Raw genomic sequence first — 23,950 nt, forward strand, 5'->3', positions numbered from 1 at the left:
TGGCATTGAGGCCATAGGTTTCCCACCCCTGGTATGGTCTGTGGGGTCACAAAGAAACAACTGAACAACTCTTCTGTGAAACTTGAGAGTCTTAGCTCCTTTTATCATTGGAAGGTTAAGTGATTTTCCTAGAATATTTCGGTTTTGGCCAGCTCTCCTTCCCTTAAGCTACATTGCCATTTTACCTTCCCTCATTTACACCTATCTTACAAATGTTTTAAAATCCAAATTGATTAATTAATTTCCTGCCTCCTCATCATAATTATTTGTAGTTGCATTGTAAGAATTTTACTCAAGATCATCTCATCTCTCTTCAGCTAACATCCTCGGTGGAATATCTCTTCTTAAAAACCTTGGTGGCTTTCCACTCTCTACTATAAGTTGGGTCTAAATTGTTAAGGTTGAGATTTAAGGCCCTCCACTGCCTTTTTCCAGCCTCACTGACCACCACTCCCTTGTCCATACTGCATGCCCCAGCCAAACTGACTCACTTGCTGTATCCCACTTTTTCTCGCCTTCCTGACAATGTCTCTTTCCATCTACAATCCTTTCCTGACCTCTATAACAGGAAGAAATCTTACCTTCTTCTAAACTCACCTGGCATTTTTTGGTTTTCCCAGTACTTATTACATTCTGCTGTGTACTGTAAGTGTTCTGCACACATCCTCTTTCCTTCTAGACTGCAGGTTTTATAGGAGTGAGGAACTGCATCCTATTTATCTCTGGGTTCGGCAAATTAAATTATACAGCGTTACCCATGTAGGAGATACTCCGTGTTGATGGAATGAGCAGCCCTTTCCACTCTTGATCTTACCTGTTGAAGTGACTCTGTTTCCCTTGGATGCAGGCATGCCCTGAATAACCAGGGAAAATGGTGAACAGACGTCAAAAAGGAAGATTGTGTGATACCTTCTACAATTTACTTTCTAGGCAAATAGTGACCTTTATTAGCAGTGAAATTGGGGGTGGGGGGAGAGACATGAAAGAATGACTTCTTAAGAACCACTCTTCCTTGTTCTTAGTAGGCATCTTCCTCAAGTGATGATGGTTGTAGGTCATCTTCTCCTTCTTCCACAAAGTGAAATCCTCGAGTGGTCAGCCACGTGTTAACTCTTGCACGTATTCTATGCTGGCTTTTTAATTGGTACCTTGTCCCCTAGAGCAGATAAACCATTTCCAATGAAATACTTCTCCCATTCATTTGTCATCAAACAATCATGATAATTTTAAAATTCAGCCATCAGTTAAAATGATTAAATGAGTAAAAGTATCAATATTGGTAAAATGCTCATGTTCCAAACACAAGCCATCATGATACCCAGCTCAAGTTTAAAAAAAAAACAGTATACAGATTATCATCAGAGGTCCTGCTTCTGTAACTTACTACCTGTGTGACCCTGGGCAACTACTAAGTAATTTGACCTCTCTGGGTATCATCTACTTCACTTCAAAAAGGGGGAAAAGATGTTGAACCAGTTGGCTTCTAAGGTCCCTTGCAGCTGCAGTATCTCTGTGTCATAAAGACTTTTCAGATGAGTCAATAAATGAAGCGGTTCTGAAACAACTCCACTGGATACCCTCAAAAGCACATTTTGAGTGATAAATTGTACTGCTATTTCCTTCTATCTTTTTGGCCTATGAGGACAGTCAATTTTGGGGGGAGAGAATTTCTAAATTTTAAAGAACAAATTAAGTCAGGGTTTCTTTTAACCCTGGGTTTAAAAAAAAACTTTGATAATTGTATTTCAATGTAGTTAGTTTCTTTTGTAATATTGTAAATTTTATTAATTTTAAAACATTATTCAGAGAAGAGATCCATTCGCTTTAGCAGACTGCCAAAGAGGTCTGTGACACAAAAAAAAGGCTAAGTGTTCCTGACTTAGGTAAGTACTTCATTTTCTAGGCCATAGATTGTGAGGGGTTCTAACTTCTACCAGCAATGATGTTACAGTCAGAATTTGAAGCTACAAAGGCTGATTTCCCACAGAGGAACCAAAGTTCTTCAGGGACACCAAAAGCTACAAGACATTTGAAGACTTAGTAAGAAACAACTGGTTGCTGCAATACACAAAAGTTTATTTTTGAGATTTTTTTTATCTTTTCTGAAGGCAAAATATAATAGAACTGAACATCAATGTATTTTGTACAACAAAAACTTTTTTTAATATGAGAACAGACAATCCATGAAGAATTTTTTTAAAGTCTTAAAACGGCTTCCCTTTAAAAAAAAATCATGCTTTCTCGCAGTCAACAAGGAGTCGGCATGGAAGATATCATGGCAGTCGGGTCGATGCTGGGGGTTGGGGGGACAGAGAATTGGGGGAAGGCAGGGGTGGGAGGGTGTTTCCCTTAGATCCTTGTCAGCTGGTGCCACAGACTGGATGGCAGGATACTTTCTACTTTCTCCATGACGAAATTTAAAGGGGCAAACAAAGTGCTGAGGAACTGCAAAGAAACCAGAGAGACATGAGAGTCAGAAGATAAAACCTCATCCAAGAGTGACGACACACATCTGTACTCTGCACTGTACACCTCCGCAAGGTAGGCAGCCTCCCAAGAGAAGCACAGTTTATTTACATATATAGGAAATGTAAATCATAGGGTAGAGAGCCTGGAGGAAGGAACCTCAGAGGCCAGCTAATCAATTTACAGTTGGGAGAACAGAAGCTCATCCAGGTTAAGTGACTTTGCCAGAGTCACGCAGATATTCAGTATTGGAGGCAAGATTTGAACCCAGGTCTTCTATAGACTCTAACCACTCCATGCAGTATGTTGCATTGCCTCACAAGTGGCAGGTCCAGGATTCAAAACCAGGTCCCCTGACCCCAAATCTGGTGCAAGTCTGGTGGACAGAACTTGGATTCCAGCCCTTTGGCTTGGATAGGTGAATGGGCAGTGTCTGCAAAGGGCCCCTGGAACTTGGATTCCAGCCCTTTGGCTTGGATAGATGAATGGGCAGTGTTTGCAAAGGGCCCCTCTGCTCCTTAGACAGCCATCATTCCATAGTTCCACCATGCCTGAGAGACAGACAATGCACCCATCTAATAGACAAAGTGACTGGTTCAAGGCCCCATGGCCGGTGATCGCTGGGACTAAAACACTTCATCCAACTCCTCTAGGCCTCCCTACTGAATATATCAAGGCCCTGGGATTTCATTGGTGTGGATATTCCCTCCATCGACATGGTGGGCAAGCCTGCCTTGATTTGTAAGACTATGTACAAAAGCAAGGTTTATTACACTCTGGCCAATATACTAGTGAGCCTTTCTAAACAGAGTGAGGCTGGGTCCCAGACAATAGGAACACAGTCCAATCAGACTAGTGGTCAAAACCTTTCTCTCTTGGATGGCACATGCCAAAGCAGAAGCTCTATCAGCATAGTCCTTAAGAACTAAGGGTCACATTACTCCGTGATGAGGCTCATGGAGAGCTCTCATGGAGGTCAGTCTATCTAAGGGCATCTTTGTCCCTTTCAACCTTACTATTAAATGCAGTGTCCCCTTAAAAAAATCCAGAATAAACTTTTTTTGTCTCTATCTTGTTAAAAAACCAAGAATCTATGTTTAAGTGAGAGAATAAGTCTATATTACATTTTACATCAGAACTGATCTACCAACTCATGTTTAACTGTATTTTTAATCTGCCAAACTGACCAACACCTGCCAGAAAATCATACCTAATCTATACAGTGAAAATAGTGGTATTTGGCTCTGCCAGAGCCATAGCCTAAGTCTCTTGGGAGGTACCGTGCCATTGCCTGCCAAGTCATCCATTTATACCACAATTACTTCTATCTCCTTACTTATATCCATAACTTGGCATCAATTCCTCATAACAAATTGGGACAGAGTATAAGTATTAAAGAAAACATTTGATAGTCTAGGTAAATATATTTGGCTCATTTCTAGTTAGTTCTGCAAGTTTTGAGGGTTTAGCAGAAAAGCATAATGTGTATGGAGAGGTTTCTGATAACTTCATGTAATCACTCTCTGCTGAAATTTAATTCAACATTTGTGCCTACTTTGTGCAAGGCACCACACTTTGTACAAGGCAAACACACTGAAATTAGCTGATCCATAGCCCAGTTGTGTTGCTGCAGGGGGTGCTTTACCCTCAAAATTCTGAGATGCCACATCATGGGTCATTTTCAGAGAAATGAGTCATAGAGTGAGCACAGGGATGGCTCCACCAAGTATGACAGCTGTAATGGTGTATCCTGAGGGACAGTCCTTCTAATACCATAAACACAATAAGGAGAAATTTGGAAAACAAAATTACCAGTGTCTTCTAAAAAATTCTACTTTTGCCTAGAAGATGATACCATGTTACTGGGGAATTGGTTGAAAGACCCAGGGATGCTTAGTCTGGAGAAAAAATAGGGTGGAATGATGTCTTTTGGTATTTAAAGGGTAGTCAGATGGAAGCACAACAGGTTGCTTGTGGCATATGATTATTGATGACTTACATGTGATAAATGTCAGAAAATGGCATGCCATCAATGATATGACAAGTACTCATGACATCAATGACATGTAAGATGGCAAAGGGAAGTAGGCTGGCCATGTAACCAGAGGGAGATGAAGAGTCTTGAGGAAGGCCTCCAGTAATTATCTTGAAACCCAAGATGAATGATGAACTGATAGGAGAGTATCTGGCTGTCTTGAACGAGTTGAAGTTGCCCAGCCCAAATGAACAACATCCTAGAGTACTAAAACAACTGGTAGATATGATAGCTGCATTGCTGTTGTTGGTTGTTAAAAGATCATGGGAAGCAAGAAGGGTGATATCCTGAATTTTTTAAAGGTGAAAGAGTAGTCTATGCACTATAGCCAAATCTGTTAGCCTTAGATTCCTACAAAACTCTAAAACATTGAAGGTATAATTTATAGCATTTATTAACAAAGTGTTATTAAAAACCAGCATGGCTTCATCAAGAATAAGCAATCAGACTAATTGCCTGACTCACTTAATTCTTTTCTCTACCTGCACTGGGTTATTGGACTGGTGAATCAGAGGAATGTTGTAGGTTTTGGTTCTTTATCTAGATTTTAGTGAAGTATTTGGTAAAACTTTATATGCTAGCTTTGGGGACAAGATGAAAAGATGACAGTGCAGTTAGGTGGGTTTGGAACTGGCTGAATGATCTGATCCAAAGAGTAGTCAATTAATGGACTGGTAACAGCTTGGTAGATTCAAGTGCCCCAGGGATTTGTCCTTGGTCCTATGATGTTTAACCATTTTTATAATGACATGGATGAAGACAAAGATGGTGTGCTTACTGAATCTGAAGACAGCACAAAGCTGAGAGAGGACAGATAAAATGGTGGATGACAGGATCCCCAAAATATAAGCAACTGAAATATAACAGGGGCAAATGCAAAGTTGTAAGTGGGTGTCCATTGATTAACAGTTGAACAAATTATGGTATTTGGATGTAATGGAAAATTGAGCTATAAAAATGATAATGAATAACTCTGACAAACTTGGGAATGCTGGTATGTACTAATGCAGAGCAAACTACATTGAACCAAGTCAACAATTCATATTATGTCCAGAATAATGTAAAGTAAAAAACAAATAGAAGGCTTTGAAACTCTGATCAATACAGTGACTTCATACAATTGACTGGTAGTGAAGCGTGTCTCTTAACTCTTAACACAGACGTAGACTTGAAGTGTGGAATTAGGCATATATTTTCAGACTTGGCCGACATCCTGATTTGACTACGTGTACTAGTTCCATGGGAGGGTTGCATTCAGAATGGGAAGGAGTCATAAGGAATTGCCAATGACGACAAAACACACACACACACACACACACACACACACGCACGTGCATGCGCGTGTGTATTTTTTTTAAAAAAAGCAAATAAAACTTCTATACTTAAATTAGAAAAACAAACATCCAAATTCAGGATTAGACATCTGCAAATGAGATCATGTGAAAAAGACCTAGGAGTTTTAGTGGACTGTGAATTCAGAAGGAATTAGCAGTGTAACTCAACAACCAAGCTGATTTTATCCTAGATCGCAGTGTCCGGAATGATAGAGGCAATATTCCCACTCAGCTAGGTCCTAGTCTGACCAACTGAGGAGTGTCATACTCTATTCTGGGCACCACATTTTAGGAAGGGTATTGGCAAGCTGGAGTGCTAGCAGGGAAACCAGGATGATAAATTGACTGAAGAACATGCCATGTGTAAAAGAATTGATGAAACTGGGGATGGTTGAGTCTAAAGAAGAAAAGACTTGGGATAGAGAGGATAGCAGTCTTCAAAGACCTCATGCCTTCGAATAAGAAAGGAGAATTGTGCTTGTTCTGCTTGGGCCTTTGCTCTAGGGCACAGATGTAGGAGCAATGGGTAATGTTGCAGAGATATAGGCTGTGGCTTGATGGAAGAATAAGCTTTCCAATGATTAAAATTGGCCCAAAATGGAAACAATGATTGATTTTCTGAGTAGAGCTTTTTAAGCAGAGGCTCGTTCACAATTTTATTAGAGATGTTAAAGGTTTTTTTTTTTTAAAGTATGGACTAGATGGCCTTTAATTGGGATGGCCTTTAATTAAAGTTGGACTAGATGGCCTCTGCAGAGCTTTCTTCTAGAATTCTCTGTATTAGGTAGAATTTATGGAAGGAGATGGAGAAGAATCACATCATGAGAAGTTTTTAGGTTGCTATCTGCACTAGTGGAGTGAATACCTATCATGATGAAATCACAGACCCACTGAAGTAGAAGAGTCATGTGGAAGGCATATTAGCTTTTTTTCCTATTTGTTCTAAAAGCAGAGTCAGGAACAACGAATGGAACTTTCAGACCTTAGCTCACTGTTAAAGGAAAAACTTCACCAGAATTGTTCAAAAGTGAAATGGGGAATAGTGGGCTCTCTCTTCATGGGTGGTTTTCAATTAGAGAATGGATATTGTTGGTTGGATCCCTTTTCAGGTACAGATCTAAATAAATAATCTCAGAGGTTCTTTCTAATTCATGGTTCTATGATTACAAGATGAAACTGCATCGGGACTGGCTCAGAAATTTCAATCGGCAGGGGTTAGGTAAATGAGGTGGTCCTGCTTATGAAATTGCCTCACGTCACCCTGGAGGCTTACAGAGAATTACTCAATTTTCAACTCAGTATACTAATGAACTGCTAGGCCAATGGGCTTCAATGCGAGGTATCACAATAATTACACTCGCCAAAATATGGTTTATGGAACCACAAATGAGGTGACAGGAAGGTGAAACTAAAAAATTTCTTAGGAAGAAATGATTTTCCCCAACCTCGAAGTCCTCATTAAAGGATGAACCAGCATGGCATGTAATATTTAGAATCCAGAGGTAGAGAGTCTCTAGAGAGTATCCTACAGTCTAAATTCTGCATTTTACCAGTAAGAAAAGGTAGGACTAAGTATAGATCCAAGAGGTCTTTGCCCCAAAGTCATGCTGGATGAGGAGCGAGTAATTAGTTTAGAAAGGTACCAAAACTGGGTTTTCCGACTTCAAATGCCACACTCTACTATGCTGTGTCTGTGAATATGCTCATGTTTTACAATCAACCAATGTTTCTGGACACAATCAATTAACAAAGGAAAAAAGCAGCTTCATTTATAGTTTCGGAAAGGAAAGTTACCTACAAAGTTAAGCCTAAATTAAGCACAACAGATCACCCTCCTGGGCCTGGGTAACAGCTTATCTATCTCAACATACAAAATTTCTGTTCAGATGGCAAAGACCTATTTGTCAAGTCTCAAACTGAAACTCACAACAATTAAATCAGTGTTTCATGGTGAGAAAAAACAACTGAAATAATAATTAGAAAAGGAAGAGTGATACTTCAGCTGCCTGAGTCTCTCTTCCCTGAAATTCCATTATCTCTGAGAAGGTCACGGCTCCCTATGTGCATCCTTAACATTTGAAACGCCCTCACTTATCTGAAGAAGTTCCAGGTGCCCTATAGCAATGCGACAATTGACATTTCTCTGTAATCAATATCTGACTTCAAAGAGGCTCTGGCCTATAACTGAAGATGAGAGGCTAGAGTCTGGGGTGGGGGTGGGGGGCGGTGCTCAGTCTCAGGACAGAGAACAGAAGAAGCAGAGACAGGACACTTGAAAGCAGAGAGGGTCAGAATGCTGACCTTCCCACATTCTGTGTGAGCCTGGGCCTGGAATGATAACTTATTTATATGAGGAGCCTTATCTTAGTAACCAAACATAAGATGGGTTTTTAAGTCGCAGAGGCGGATAGCCTCTTCCCCTCCCCCCTTTTAAAAACAGCTAAATGCCTTTAATTGTACTATTTCACAATAACAATACACAGCTCTTTTGGTTTTTCTAATGTCAACAGATCGACATGTTTGTGGACGGGAAAACATATAAACACAACGGACATTTCTTAAGTTCAACACAACTCACGGGGTGGCATACAGGTAGTCATTCAATCTCCTTTGCACTCCCCAAAATGACATTATCCCAAGGGCATTATCTATGTCCAAACTGAGATCATTTTCACAAGCTGCAAATGCTTGCAAACAGCCCACAGGGCAGCAGAGATAACCTATGGGGAGTGTCTGAGCAGCCTGATGAGGTGACAGGGGTGATGAATGTGAAGAAGACATTGGGGGCAGGGTGGGGAACCGAAGTGAGATTGTGCTCGTCTCATCCAGGCAATCCATCTTCAGTTTCAACGAAGTCCCTTCTTACATTTTGGAATCTGCTAAACCTTAACGAGGGGTAAGATGAATGTGACCAATCTTAAAGACCCATGCGCAGAACCCTAAATTCAACTCAACCCAATTAAATTCATTTATTAGGCACCTACTATGCACGAGGAACTGTGCTAAATAGTGAGGACACCATGATGAAATAAGACACACTCCCTGCCGTCGAGGAGCTTACAATCTAATTATATTTCAGAAAATGTATCATTTCATGATCCAGACATAAAATCAAGGCTCCTGAAAGCTGAAAAAGGAGAGATGTAGCTGGCATGAAGTCTACAATGGATAGAGCGCTCCAAGACACTGGAGGGACAGCTGTGTATTCAAGATAGGCTGGTCCTCCTCTCGGCAAGCACACTATTGTGTCTCCAGCTTTACCACTCGCTTCCCCCTCTCATCCCGACCAAAACAGACAACCCGACGACGAGAGTCCGAAGTTAAGCTTTTCATGGGTAACGATGGTTTTGAACAGGAGAGGCTGATTTGCATCGTAACCAGGCATTTACAACAGAGCTGGATGTTACTCAACTTGCAACTCGCACTAAATCAAAGTCTTTGTGAAATGTGTTATCTTAATGAATAGAACAGATTCAAAGACAAACCTTTTTTGAGTAAACCTTTGGTTTGTGGGATTTGGGGTTGGAGGGGGGAGGGTTTGGGATGCGAAAAGAAGACACCAAGAATGGTGCAGTGAAAAGAATGCTGGATTTGGAGTCAAAGGTCCTGGGTTCAAATCCCAGCTTTACACTTTATGTCCTTGGAAAAGTCTTTTCACTTGTCTGGGTCTCAGTTCCTTCCACCATAAAATGAGTGTTGGCCTGGATGATTGCTGAGCTCCTTTTCGGTCCTGAACCTGATGAAGATGATCTAGGTGATGCAAATGGATCCTGATTTTAACTTTTACTAATTGGACTTCAATCTTCAGTTTAAGCAACTTATTTGTGGCTAGGCTGAAGATGAAAGGAAGTATGGATAGTTGGACATAGATAAACTGGAGGGTGTTTAGAGTAGTGCGAAGGGTTTATAAACTATGTGCTGTGAGAAGCAGCTGAATTCAGGCTTTGGGGACATCTTTGTTTGGAGAAGACATGAGAGGGGAATAATAGCTGCTTTCAAATACCTGAAGGGCTGTTATGTGAAAGAGAAAAGACTTCTGTGTTACTTTGTGGGGCAAAAGGAGGATCAATGGGTGGAAATAACAGGGAAATAGATTTTGAACAATTTTCTCGGCATTCGAGCTGTCCAACGACAGATCTGGCAGCCTTGTAAAGTAGTGAGTTCTCTTACTGGAAGTGGTCAAGCTGAGACTTGGATATCGTGTGTTGGAGATGTAGAAGGGTTCTTGTATAGGTGAAGGGATTGTACTAAATGAGCTCAAAGGTCCAATCTATCTTCAAGATTTTATGATTTCAATTATGAATGGGAGCAGGGGCATTTGATTTGAATACTGATTTTTATAAGAACCAACACAAACGCAGCTAAAATGAGCTATACCACCCCCACAATTCCCCCACCTCCCACCATTCAAGTCGCTAGCCAGGCTGATTAAAAAATCAGTCACTAAAGTCAGAAATCCTCCCTGCCCCACCTTTTTTTTTTAACCTTGTCTACCTTGAAATTTGAAGGGAGAGCCAGAGAAACCCAAACCCCGTGGTAATAATGTGTTTTCTTATTTCTTTTGTCTGATAATCATCTGTGTGCAAATCTGCAAATTGCTCCTTCCAGCCCATGTTGTCTTAGATGATCAAACGACCTAATGAAAAGCATTTTCTGTAAGGACAGCCACTGATGTGTTTTTGTGCTGTCATGAGAGATCGCCCAAGTCACTAAGTGACTTCTTGGCAGTGCCTTTCCCCTCTGAATGGCCCTACCAACTTAATAGTAGTCTGGGTTGCATGTGAGCCCATGAGTGGATGGTACAACTCTGCACTTCCCTTCAATTCATTTCCTCAAACGAGCCAAGGATTTATAGCTTTTTATTTTTAATTTGTCTTCATTAGATTAACTTCAAAAATACAGATTCCATTTACTGAATGGGAGAAGCTACAATATCCTAAGCTTAGAAATATGTCATATAATTCAAATGAGATAAACAAAATGGAATTATCAATTGCAGATTCCCTAAGCTTTTGCACAAGTGACATTCAATGCTTAGACTTCTCTGCTACTAAGGAAAATCCAGGCGCTCAACAGTCGGCAGTGGCTAGTTCGGGGCCATCTCCATTTCTAAAATGCAGGGTCTTGCTGGCTTCCCCTCTGGGTCACTTTGGCTTTGCTCTCGCTTTCCCTGAGGGCTCCATACTGAAGAGTACTCACAGCTTTTGCGAAGACCCCCATAAGCTCTGGGAACTGATGTGTCAGGAGGGCCAGCATGGCTGTGAAGGAACATAATCCAGCAGTGAAGAGAATAAAGAAAGGAAGCTCCTTCTTTGGGTAAACTGATACTTCATGGAAAGCTGCAGAGAAGACAGGAATGGAACAGTCAGCGTGGACATGAAATGGCAGGTGACTTGTGGTCTGGCAGAGAGCGGCCCCAGACCTGAGTTACTTTAGCTTTCTACCTGTGTGGCCTTGGGCAAGGTCATTTAATTTAGGGGCTTGGTTTACTCATCTGGAAAATGAGAAGGCTGGACGAGACGGCCCCTGAGTTCCCTTCTAGTTCTGAATCTATGACGGAGAACCTTGAACAAATAACCCTCAAATCACATACTCCTTCTAGTCTAGTCCTGCCCGTACTCTCCCATCGGGTTCTCTTGTTCCTTTCCACATCGTCCTGGCTGGTCATGGTGTCTTTTTAATATCTTCTCTCTATGCTTGGCAAGACTGGTTTTAAGCGATAAGCGTTCACCCTCACAAGTGAGGTTCCTTCGTGTGTGTGTGTGAAGTGGAACGGGGTGGGAGGTGGGACTTGGTGGGGACAGTGACCTGTGCTAATTCTTTGTGTGATTCAACCTTCCTTACTGAAAGCATCTCGATACCGCCTCCTTACCCTGCTTTGTGAACACTGCTCCATACTTCACTTCAACAAGTATTAAGTGCCCACTACATACAAAGCACTCTGTTAAATGTAGGGAAGACCCTCCCTGCCCCCAGGAACATGTGTTCTACCAGGGTGGGGAAGAGGACAGACAACCTGTGCACAAACGGCAAACAGAGCTGATGTGAAGAAGCCACAATGCCAACAAGTGGAAGGGTTCCTTTATTTTCATGGAAATTCTCACTTTATTTGGTGTTAAGTTCAGAAGGTTTTAAAAGAATGCTGGGTTCATGTGACAAGTGCTGGACACAGAAGATTGACAGAAGGAACTGCTGTTGGTTTCTATGATAAATGTTCCTTCCCACCACCAGAAAAAATAAAAAGCTGGTTTTGGGTGTGGAATATTTATGGGGGACTCCTTAGAGTTTTTGTGGCAATCAGCTGAATTCACAGGCAGCCCATCTCCATGCCTTCTGTGTCTGCAGGCCTCCCAGCTTGCGTCTAGGAGAATCCTGGATCAATACAGTTGCCCGGATCGTAGTTATGAGGCTCTGCCAAAAGCTACTACTTTGGGCTAAAAAGAGGATACTGGTCTCTACAAGGGAATTCTATGTTATGGTGCCCCCAGGTTCTCCTTTGTTATTTCTGAGTTGGGTAGAGAGAGGAGGGGGACCACCACCTCAATGTCAATGACGAAGGATTACCAGAAGTGGAAACAGAATTTGATTATAATTTATGTCACTGGCCAAGGAAACTGAAGATGTAAAGATCTTTTCCTCAACAGTCAATGATTAATAAATCAGTAAGCTATCCATACAGACTAGAGTGAAGGGGAGGCCCAATTCATATATTGTGCTTTTTCTTCGGTGATTACTGTACTGAATTTTTAATTGGCAACATGACGATCTTTACTTAAAATAAAATTCACCACTCTTCCACCTTAAAAAACCCAAAACCCTTTTTATCAGGAGGTGACATTCAAATAATCTCATTCCCTCATACAATGTGGTAAGATTTTCTTTCTGAAGTTTATAAATTATCATTGTTTTAGAGGTTCCTTTCAGAAACGTTAGTCTTGCTCTGACTAGCTCATGATTCTAAAAGGAGGCAAAAGTAAAACTTAGTTGAGACATTAATGAGCTATTTTCTTGTAACTTTTCTAAAAAATTGTCCTCCTGCTCTCAAACTCCAGGGAAAGGAGAATGTCAGGTTTAAAGTGTGAGGCCATTATGTGTACTCTTTGGTACTGAGCATAAAGTTCTATATGATCATAAATGCCATTCTGTAGTAAAAAAGAAAGATAACATCTACCAATTTCTTTTTAAAAGAATAAGGAATTTCATATTAGGGCTGGTTAAGAAAGGAAATGAGTAAGGAACCTCCTGCTACTTCAATATATGATGACAGCAATTAGTTCTGCGCCTAAACCTCACAACTTGGTGATTTATGACTGGTTCAATCATCTGAAAATTTGCTATATATGCCACCCTCCAATGTTATAGCATTCTTTGGTGTGAAGCATTTTGTACATTATATCTATGAGATATTGCTATAATTGGAGTGATTATAAAGGGTGGGAGAGAGAGAACTTAGCCAAGGTTTGAAGTTGATTATCTGAGAGAGAAAAAATGTCCTAACACAGACCACATAAAAAGCCTGGAAGTGATAGTTGTACACAGTTTACCCAAAACTGCTTTGATAACAATTATTTAGCCCAAATTGTCAAAACAATGTTGTAATACACTAAATTCATAAATAATACTTTCCACATGTGGTATGGGTCACTAGACTGTTTGCCTGTAAAGTCCTTGAGGGCATTATCTCTCTCATTGGTGTTTCCCTACACTGATGAGGCTGGAAAAGTTCTCAATAAATGTTAACTCAATTAGTCAATCAATCTGATACACATGGGAAATCCCTCCAACTAAGAGGATTGCATCACCACAGAAAGCCTACCCTCCCTCAATCTTCCTTCCCTGGCAATGATGTGAGGGCACCTAGACCCCACTCTCCTGTCCATTACTCATCCATATCCATAACTCTTCCCCCAGTCAGTGCTTTCTCTTCAAATTAAAAGTCCCTAAAAAATGCCATTGTACATGAAGGAATATGCTTTTTAATCTACTGCTGTTTCCCTCTATGGTTCCCTTCTGATTCTTACCTGCAGAAGTACCTAACACATCCTGGGCACCCAATAAATAGCAAAGATTTTCCCTTTAATTCATATTTTCCTTGGGTTTTACCCTCTGAGGAATCTGGAGAGATTTGGTGAAACCACTAGGCAGTTACTGCAAGCCCATCCATTCACCTAACCCACTGGAAAATAATTGAGTTACAAGAACAGGAATGGCTAATGGAAAGAAATACTACATTTCTATCACCCACTCCCTCACCCCCCTAGGCCTGGATGCAAAAGTCATGTTGGTTAAAACCAGGAGTTTGGTATAGAATTCAGTTAAAACTTACATGGAAGCAGCTCCCTGTCTGCTGTTTCTGTACAGATTGGATAAGGGTAAAAAAGATGCCCTTTTTCCAAGGGATAAGGGATCATCCTAAAAGCTGAAAAGAAAAAAACAACAACTTATTATAGGCTCAACATTCACTTCACTGCTTCATAATTTCAAGAAGGGCTTTGGGGCATTTTTAGACTTTGGAGAACTACCATAAACAATGCTGGACCTCCGTGAACTCTGATCCCTGGAGCAGATAAGTGGGCAATGATGATTATGATCTATTACTCACGCATTAATCTCACAGTTCATGTTGTGGGTGTATCTCACAAACTGGAGTGGGGGGGAGGGGAAGCCATCAATAATAATGACCCAACCCGTCATCTGTGAAATATTCAAAAAATGTTATGAGCGCTGACCCAAGAATCCAATTGGTAGTAAAGCGCTACAAGAACATAAATCTGAATTGATTCATTTGGAACATGTTACAAATGTAAAAATATGAAAGGCATTTTAACATAGCTTTTTCTAAATGTGTCCAAGTGAAATAAATTTTCAACCAGGATGGATTTAAAGGAAAAAAAACACTCAAAAATGCGGGATGGGGGGGCATTTTTTTGTACTTATGAAACTTTTAAATCTTCAAAATCATGTGAAAAATAATGGATCTAGAGAGAGAGAGATTGATTATCTGCATTCTGATGATGTCAGGCCACCTGAATTATGCTCTAGTGGCTTATGATAACACAGACCCCAAGAATGAATTATGGCTTTCCAATCAATCCATCCTTTCCCATTATCATGGATGTTATTCTCACTGTTGCAATGTCATCGGCATTTTAGTCGCACTGTTCCTATGAACAGCATTCATGGAGGTGATTTTTCCTTAACAGATGTCTTTTAACTACAATACCCTGTCAATGGAGAACATAAGACACGGAATGCAATCTAACACAATTCTCCCTTCCACACGCTCTCTCGTGTATGCGGCAGTGGGGAGTGTATGACTACATACGAAGCATATTTTCAGTTTCAAAGACTACATTTAAAGTAATTGCAGTTACATCCTAAGCTATGTAATTACCTAACCCGTCTCAAAATGCTGTCAATGTACATATTTATCTTTTGCATACTTATTTCAAACAGGACTAAGAAACGCAGAATGTTCTCCCTCACAAGAAATGACAAGGTTCCATTGTAACCAGCTTCAGTGCACATATGGTATTTATTCTGGTGTCTGAATATTATTTAAAAGTAAAAACATTCTGTATGTGATTCCAGCATTTGGAATGCAGTCAATCTACACCACAGTGGTATCACTCTGAGGTTACAGCACATTGCCACAGAGAATATAAATCACAATGAACTCAGGATTAGAAGAGAGCCAGTTTGCTGGCAGTTTGCTGGGGTAAAAATGTTATCAATTTTCTTCTAGTAACAGAAACCTCTTAAACAGAGATTAAAACATTAAAAACACTCCAGGCCTCAGAGCTTCTTAAATGAAAGGCTCATCCTAGTTCAATCAGATTTTTTTAAAAAAACTTCACACAAGGAAAGACAACTTTTGCTGGAACGTATATGAAAGAGGTCTCTCTAAGCAGGTTGTTAGCACAAAGACCACTAGAAAGAACCAAACTTTCTAAATGAGACTAACCTTTTTTGGGGGGAGGGGAGGAAGATAGAGGGTGGGATAGGGATACGACTTTTATTACTCTTTTATATGACGCACTAAAATCTCTTCCAGGAAGCAATGAATTGAAATTCAAACTACAATATGGTACAGTTTTAATACCATTTCCCACAAATGATGAATGCTGAGATAGCATCCCAAAAATGTAGAAAAATCTACATGGAGAATGTGCTTGAAATCCAGGTTCTAAAAGTGCATTTAAAAAATAATAATGTTGCTATAATTAAGCACTTACAGTTCATATGATGTAAACCTTCTGCATTCAAAGTGGTTATAAATGTGAATTTAAATTTCATCCATAGTTGAAACTTGATTTCTACTTCAGGGAGCCATTTTAAAAATGAAGTATGGAAATGGAAGGCCTTAAGAGTGTCAAACCTTAAACAATCCCGTGGTTTGCTGGTGCCTTTTCAGTGTTCTGTGCCAAACATCCTTTCTTTTGGTATTTGGCATAAATATTGAACTTGCATATCAAGTTAGTCTTTTTCTTGTTCTAAACTGTTTTGGTTGGGAGGGGGCAGGGAGGAGTAGGGAAGGGGTCAGGGCCTTTTGTAGTACACAGCTATGCATTCAAAGTGCGCATGTTTATATGGATGGGTGTATTTTTCCATGACTCTAAATGCTTTTGTGGAGCTGTTATGGCCTCTTGTCAGTTGTCATCTGCTTTAAGTCCATTAAATAACATTAAGACTTTTGGCTTCACTAAACAAAAACAAATACAAAAAAATATTTTTCGGACTGGAATTCTATCCCTTATCCACCCTGTTGTGCTTAGGTTTAAAAATGTGTGAGATAAGTCCTGGAGATCTCTGAGACAGCTGGATAATAGGTACTGCATGAACTGTTCCAGCCTTAACTCTACATTTCCTAGCCTCTTTTCATTTCAGAAAGGATCCTCCTCCTTCATGTTGGATAGAAATGTCCTTTCCCAAATGGCGTTCAGCCAAACCTCCAGTCACTGTCCAAGCACTGGGATATGCCAATTTAGGGATATAAATAGCTCTGGAGTTATTACACATAAAAAAAAGTAATTCCTGCCACCCTTTTTTAGTAGTGTTATGGGCCATGCTCTGGTTATGGACCATGCTCTGGTCTAAGAACCCACATCTATCTCTCTTCCTCTGTTTTCCCATATGGAGGCTGCGACTGAGGGCTCACGATTATGCAGTTTGGATATATTATCTGTCAAGTTTCTGTCAGCATTGCCCTTGGAAATGGAATTGCTCTGTGGGGAGGGCATTAGAATCCTACTGGGGAGCGGAGAAAGCCTCTGCAAACCTCCACAGCCCTCCATTTTACCTGTGCTCCCCAGGTCAAGGTTGACCACTGTGGCAGCCCTCCCACTAGAGCGATCTATACCCTGAAATATCCACAAAACATCTGGGGATCCACAGCCAGACATACCCTCAAACCAATAAATTTCCAGGGACTTGCACGCACCCAGATATTCTCACAACCTACTGAAACCTAATACCTATGTGGCTTTGGGCAAGTCACAATCTCTTTTGGACTTCAGTTTCTTCATCTGTCAAAGGAAGGAGTCAGATTAGACAGACTCTGAAGTATGTTCTAGCTCCAGCTCTAGGAACCTATTCCCTCTCACCCATGCTACACATCACAACCCTTCTTTGAATCAATCATTCAGACCATAAAATTAACACTTCCATCTGTACACACCCCAACTCAGCTCTCAACACATTCCATCTGAATATGCAGGAGATAGCTTTTTGACTCTTCCAACCACACTGATGACCAGCAGGACGTCCTCTTGCATATTCCTTTATAGCACAGGAGTAAACTAGCTACTATAAGCAATCTAGGCCTTTTTCAAGTTGTATGGGAAGCTACCAACCATTCAGAGTTTATCAATTGGACATATCTGTGAGAACTGTTCCACAGCAACCATAAGAAAATAAATTTGTGAAGAACCTAAGGTGGCACACTGGATAGTGTAGCAGGCCTGGAGTCAGGAAGACTCATCTTTCTGAGTTCAAATCTGGCCTCAGATACTTTCTAGCTGTGTGACCCTGGACAAGTCACTTAACCCTGTTTGCCTCATTTCCTCATTTGTAAAATGAACTACAGAAGGAAATGGCAAAACCACTCCAGTATCTTTACCCCAAAAACCCCCAAATGGGGTCACAAAGAGTTGGACATGACCAAACAAACACAAAAACAATTTTGTGGGGTTTTTTATTCCTGTCAACTAGTCAGTCAACTAGCATTTATTAAGTGTCTACTATGGGCCACAGGCACTGTGTTGAGGATACAAAGAAAGGCAAAAAACAGTCCCAGGTCTCAAGGAGCTTACAGTCTAATGGTGGAGAAAACTGGCAAACAATTATGTAGAAACAAACTAGTAACTGCTGATTTAACTTTACATTCCTCAATTTAGATCTAGACTTTTAAAATGTTTTTAAGGACTTGATGCCCACACATCTTACAGGGAGGAAACTAAAGTTACCTTTTCAAATTATTCAACCATTGAAGAGCAAGGATTACAGAAAATTTAACCTTGCAACTGGTGCTAAATGAATTTCAGTTAGTATGAATGGGTAATGGGGAACCTAAAAGAAAAAAAGAACTCCTTATAAATTAGTGTACAGTGTATGCAGGGCTGTCTATTGATGATATTGGCAATGAACTAAATTGATAAATTTTTTTTAACCAAAGTCACAAAACTGGAGGAAAGACTTATTTTTATAAGCTTTTAATGTTCAGTTGGCATTAACAACTGAGTGTCACTTGCCATCAAACTCAGAGACACAATACATGAAAATTAAAATCTCGTACTATTTATCAAAACTGAGTCACTTTTCCATTTAAAGGAAAATCCTTTTTTTTTTAAAAGGAAATTAATGTCTGGTCCTTTCATGGCATCTTTTCCCTCCAGTTAAGAAACCCCAAACAAAAACCTCAAGACCAACATATTTAATGAAGTCTCAGAATTTCCCAAAAGGAAAATAAGACTATGTCCCATTTGGTCAAATTAAAAAAAAAAAACCAAAAAAAAACAGAAACAAAGGAAGGCTAAGTGAATTGACCCAAGGTCAAATACTAGCCTTTGGAGAATAAGGGACTGGAAACCAGATCTCCAAAATTCAAGTTCAGTTTTCTAGCCACAAGACTACAGTGCCATTAAATAAATAAAGTAAATACTATTAAAATAAAGCTGAGCAGATGAAGTATTAGGGAGATAACAGTTTATCAGCATTGGAACTGGTAAACCGGGCAGAGAGGGTGGCGCATTTGAAGGAGGGCTTCATAAGGTATAATCCTGATTTAAATGGAAGCCACCACAAATGAGATTTCTCATTTATGTATATACTTTATAGACCATATAGTCTGGTCACACTTGCAATGGTGTGTGTATGAGGATAACCAGAGCCTAGAATGTTTAAAATGGGTATAATTCAGATAAGGTGGCAGCTGCTTAATGAACTAAGTTACATTGTAAAAACACAGCATAAAATTTTTATAAATAAAACATTTCTTTCCTTAGTGATTATCCAGACTTTGAGGAACATATTGTGTAATTTCAGAGGTCGGGGCAGTGATGAATCAAACATTTCTGGAAACCTCTGAAATGTTGATATATTTGTGGTGGAGAGCTGAGATTTAACAGGGAAAAAAACCCCATCTGCTTCAACCCCTTGCAATTTCAGTCATGCATCAGCTGGGCTTAGAAGATTAGCTTCCATTTTTAATAAAATCTCAATCTGATTAATAGAAAATGATTTGATTCCATGGAATGACAGTTATCCCAATGTAAGCATTCATTAAGAAAGAAAACCTCAAACCAAAAAACCCAACCAAAACTTGTGACTAGAATCTGAAATCCCCTTCTGGACAGTAAATATTTCACCAAAACAATCAGTATTATGTGGGAACTTGGGGAAATTTGGTGTGGTTTAAAAAAAATCCCTGCTCCTCCCTCCAGCCAAATGTTTACTGCCAGCCTCAAACATAAAAGCAGCAAAAGGGCTTCTAAAGGAGGGGTAAAACTACTTGGGCTAAAAACTAGGTTCTTTGCCTTGGAAGCAAGAGATGTCAAAATACACCACCAAGTGGCTGATTGGATGAATTACAGCTTCCTTTAGCTCCCCCAAAAGGGAAAAAAACCACCTGTAAGCAACTTGAGCAACTTGTGCAACTTCAAAGAAGGCCCCAGCACAGTACCGATAGCTCTTGGTATCATGGGACCCTCTGGTATGAAAGGAAAACTACACGTGCTTCAAGTGATCTTAGAAGAAACATGGAATCTCCCAGCGTCATAAGATGGCACAGAGAAGAGACCAGCTTCCCTGAATTTTCCTCATTACTGGAGGGAACTTAGCTATGAGTTTGACATTAATTAGGTACGGAAGCCCAAAGACAGTGACTCGTACACCTTTGTTACTAGATTGTCTGGTAGAGGGACAGATGTTTTAAAAGTGGACTGTAGAACTCTTAGGTTGCCTTTGGGAACAGCCTTTTAAATGAAAATTCAGTATCACATTTATTCAACAAACATTTAAGTATCTATGGTGTGTAATGTACTATGCTAACTATTGCTGAAGATACAAAAAATAAGTAAGGCATGGTTACTGCCCCAAGGGAGCTTACAGTCTGGGTGAAATCATTTCATGTTGAATACATTTTAAAATAAGTGTTTTCTAGTAGCTCGCATTTATCTATGCTTTATATCCCATGTCTCATTTGAACTTCATACCAACCCAATGAAGAAGGTAGTACAACCACTAATATTACCATTTTACAAATAAGGAAACTGAATTTAAGAGAGAGATGAAATGACTTTTCAACCTTTACAAAGCTTTATGGCAACACCAAAACGTGAACATCAGTCTTCCTCCACCAAAGCCAGTGGTCATCCTGCCTCTGCCATGTCAAGCAGTGGTATAATTTCCAGTGCTGAATTCTGCAAATAAAGGTATCCGAATTCCCTCAAATACAGTGGGGCCAGAAGATCATAAGTTTAGCAGAGGTTCTTAAGCTGGAGCCCCTCAATTTGTTTTTAAAGTGTCATTTGATAACTATCTATATAGCTTCCTTTGTTATCCTACTTATTTTATGTATTTAAAAACAGTCTGAGGAGTCTCTAACTATTACCAATCTACCAAAGAAGTTCATGACATAAAAAGGTTGAGAGCTCCTGATTTAAAGTTAGCATTTACACCATATGACATGTTTGAATGGTTTTTAATTACAAAGTGTTACATAACTATGATTTTAAAATTTTCTAAACTAGTGAAAATGTCTCAATTCTTGTTAAAAAAATTATTTTCTAAAACTGGAATCATTAGGTTTCTGGTGTGAGAGCAGAATACGGGAAAATTAAGAACAAAAGGATTTTCATAGTAGGCCTGAATCATGTTGCCAAAGTGGCCATAAATACCACGTAAAGGGAGGGCGTGGTTATTACCTCATTTGACATCAGCCTTAAAGCTTGTATACATCCTAGATTCTCTTAAGTAGCTATTTATAGATTTGTCATTCATAAAATTACCTAATCCCTTGTTTAATACACTACTCAAGGTACTGATTTCCAGAAGTTAAGGGAGTAGAGGATTTGTCTTGACTTAACTTGTTTCATTTTCAAAGAGTCTTCTAAACATTTTGAGATTTAGTAGACAAATAGATGTTAACCTAATCCAGTCACTTGTTTGTTTATTTTACAGGTCTTGATCCTATCTCCTCTCATCCTTTGCCTTTTCATACACAACACTCATAATCTTTCATGTTCTATCTACTCTCAAAGGCTCCCTTCCTGCCAATCACTTTAAGTTGCCTTCTCCAGTTCCATCACGTTTTTTCTTGAGGTTCAGTGTCAGGATTGCAAATAGTATTTAAGAAAGGTACTGGAAATATATGTATTATAGAAAAAAGAAAATGCTTTATGAAAGGTAGGTTACCATTTTCTGTCTTGCTTCTAACACTCCTTCTTGAAGAGCCCCAGTATTTCATTGGTCTTTTTGGCTACACCTGTACATTGAGAAACATCCTTAAGGAAGAACTGACAATGGCTCCCAGATTCTTTTCTTCAGTCACAAGGGCTATTTGTCAATTATTGTCAATTACTCCTTGAGGGTATTATATCAATATGCAGATGTAACCAGAAACCCAACAAATCAGTGGGTGTGTAGATGGCACAGTGGATAGAGAGCAGGGCCTTGAGTCAGGAAGACCCGAGTTCAAAACTGGCCTCAGACATTTACTAGATGTGTGACCCTGGACAAGTCATTCCACTTCTATCTGCCTCAGTTTCCTTCCTTATAAAATGGAGATAATACAGCACTTACCTCCCAGGGTTTTTATGAGAATAAAATGGGGTAATATTTATAAAGCACTCAGCCCAATGCTTGCTACACAGTAGGTGCTTAATAAAAATATTCTTCCTTCCTTCCTACACACTTACCCACTTTAAAACTCACTGGCCGCCTCTTTGCCTAACAGTCAGTCTAAAGGCTTGCAGGAGAGCTGCAATGACAGGCTATTATCTGAATTAAAAGTCTGCCCTGCCCATCTTTTCATCTGTGAATTCTTTCAAAACTTTTAGGTAAATGTTGTAGGCCCAGTGATTTATTGATGTTATCCTTGTCAATGTGGCTAAGAAAACTGTAAAGAATAACCACAATTTTATGTAATAGCAACATGTCCCATTCATATGACTGGCAATCTCCCTATTACTCTCCTCATTAAAACCCAAGGAAAAGAGTTCATTTGGTGTGTCAGCCTTGTTATTGGTCCCTCAGAGTTTTTTTGACAGCTTAATTTTTCATTTATACTTCACTGGCCAGGCTTTCCTTGAGGGCTTTCAGATCGCATTTGAACTGCTCTTCTAATTTTCAGAAATTCCTCCCCGCCAACACTCCTACAAAATTCTCTTTACTTTGCCAGCTGGGCTTGCACCTGAAATTTCTGATCGTTGCCTACCTTTTAAAAAATTATTTTCAGGCTTCTTATAGATTACTAACTTTTACATTTTTATTTAAAAAAAAATCCAAACTGTACAAAGATTCCTTTTTTGGAAAATCAAATGCCTGTGTGATGGATTTCTAGGCTTTGTCAGTACCAAACACAAATACTTTATATGTAGTAGGCACTTAATAAATGTATGCTGGATTCCACTCTTACCTTGGGACGCTGAACTAACAACTATAACGGTAACAAACTCAGTTACCTGGAGCAGAGGACTTAGATGTGTCTGGACCCTTAATGATCCTCCAGTCCAATCCCATCATTCTGCAAATGAGGCAGTTGAGAGCTGAGATGACCTTTTCAAGGTCCCATAGGTACTAAGTGGCAGAATTATAATCTAAACTTAAGCTTTCTCACTCTAAATTCATTGCTCTTTCCTTTATACCTTGTTGCCTCTTAAACTAAGTCCAAAATACTTCCTGTCCTCATGGGTTCTTGAACTATCTGTGTAAGGGACATTCCTCTGCCCCATCTATAAAACTCAGCTGCACCTCTCCTCCCAATTATGCATGTAATTTAATTTTTAAAAATAAGAGCAGAAAGAAAGGAGGGGGCCAGGTTATGAAGAGCTTTAAAAGTCAAATAGAGGTTTTTATGTTTGATCCTGGAGGTAATAGGGAGCCAATAGAATTTAATGAATAGGGTAATGATGTGTTCAGGAAATACAATATGACAGCTGAGTGGAGGAAGGAAGGATGGAATGGGGAGAGGCCTGAAGCAGGGAGACCAACCACCAAGTTACTGGAATAGTCTAAGCATAAGGTAAAGAGGGCATGCAGCAGGGTGGTTGTCAAAGGAGAGGAGGTTGATATCCAGAGAACTTGATAACTGATAGAAGATGGGAGCGAGAGAAAAAACAAGGAGTAAAGAATCACACCCAGGTTGGGAGCTTGGGTGGCTGGGAGAGTGCCCTCTCTAGTAACTGGAAAGTTACGAAGAGAAGAGGGTTTTGGAGGAAAGATAATGAATTCAGTTTGGGACAGGATAATTTTAAGACATCTACATCTATGTTAAGATGTCCAATTGGGCAATTTGGAGGTGAAAGATTAGATATCAAGAGAGACTGGGGCTGGACAAGTAAATTTGAGAGTTATCTGCATAGAAATGATAACTGAGACCATGGTCTGGTAGTCTTTT

General features: G+C 39.8%; 1 protein-coding gene across 6 annotated transcripts in view; it reads right to left on the reverse strand.

The window, feature by feature from the left end:
* Nucleotides 1–2,055: 2,055 nt before the first annotated feature.
* Nucleotides 2,056–23,950, reverse strand: part of ST7 (suppression of tumorigenicity 7) — a 291,352-nt gene continuing 269,457 nt past the window's right edge. For 4 of the 6 annotated variants that reach the window (XM_036759849.1, XM_036759848.1, XM_036759846.1 and 1 more), the window contains 3 exons: nt 14,162–14,254; nt 11,035–11,174; nt 2,179–2,445 (listed from right to left, as the gene is read on the reverse strand). In XM_036759849.1, the coding sequence (XP_036615744.1) occupies nt 2,350–2,445; nt 11,035–11,174; nt 14,162–14,254 (329 nt within the window). In that variant the 3' untranslated portion in view covers nt 2,179–2,349. Of the gene's footprint in view, nt 2,446–11,034; nt 11,175–14,161; nt 14,255–23,950 lie in introns of all 6 variants that reach the window. The other 2 variants (XM_036759845.1, XM_036759844.1) reach the window with 2 other exon arrangements.

The sequence above is a fragment of the Trichosurus vulpecula genome, chromosome 5, assembly GCF_011100635.1.
Source record: "Trichosurus vulpecula isolate mTriVul1 chromosome 5, mTriVul1.pri, whole genome shotgun sequence".
NCBI classification, from domain to species: Eukaryota; Metazoa; Chordata; class Mammalia; order Diprotodontia; family Phalangeridae; genus Trichosurus; species Trichosurus vulpecula.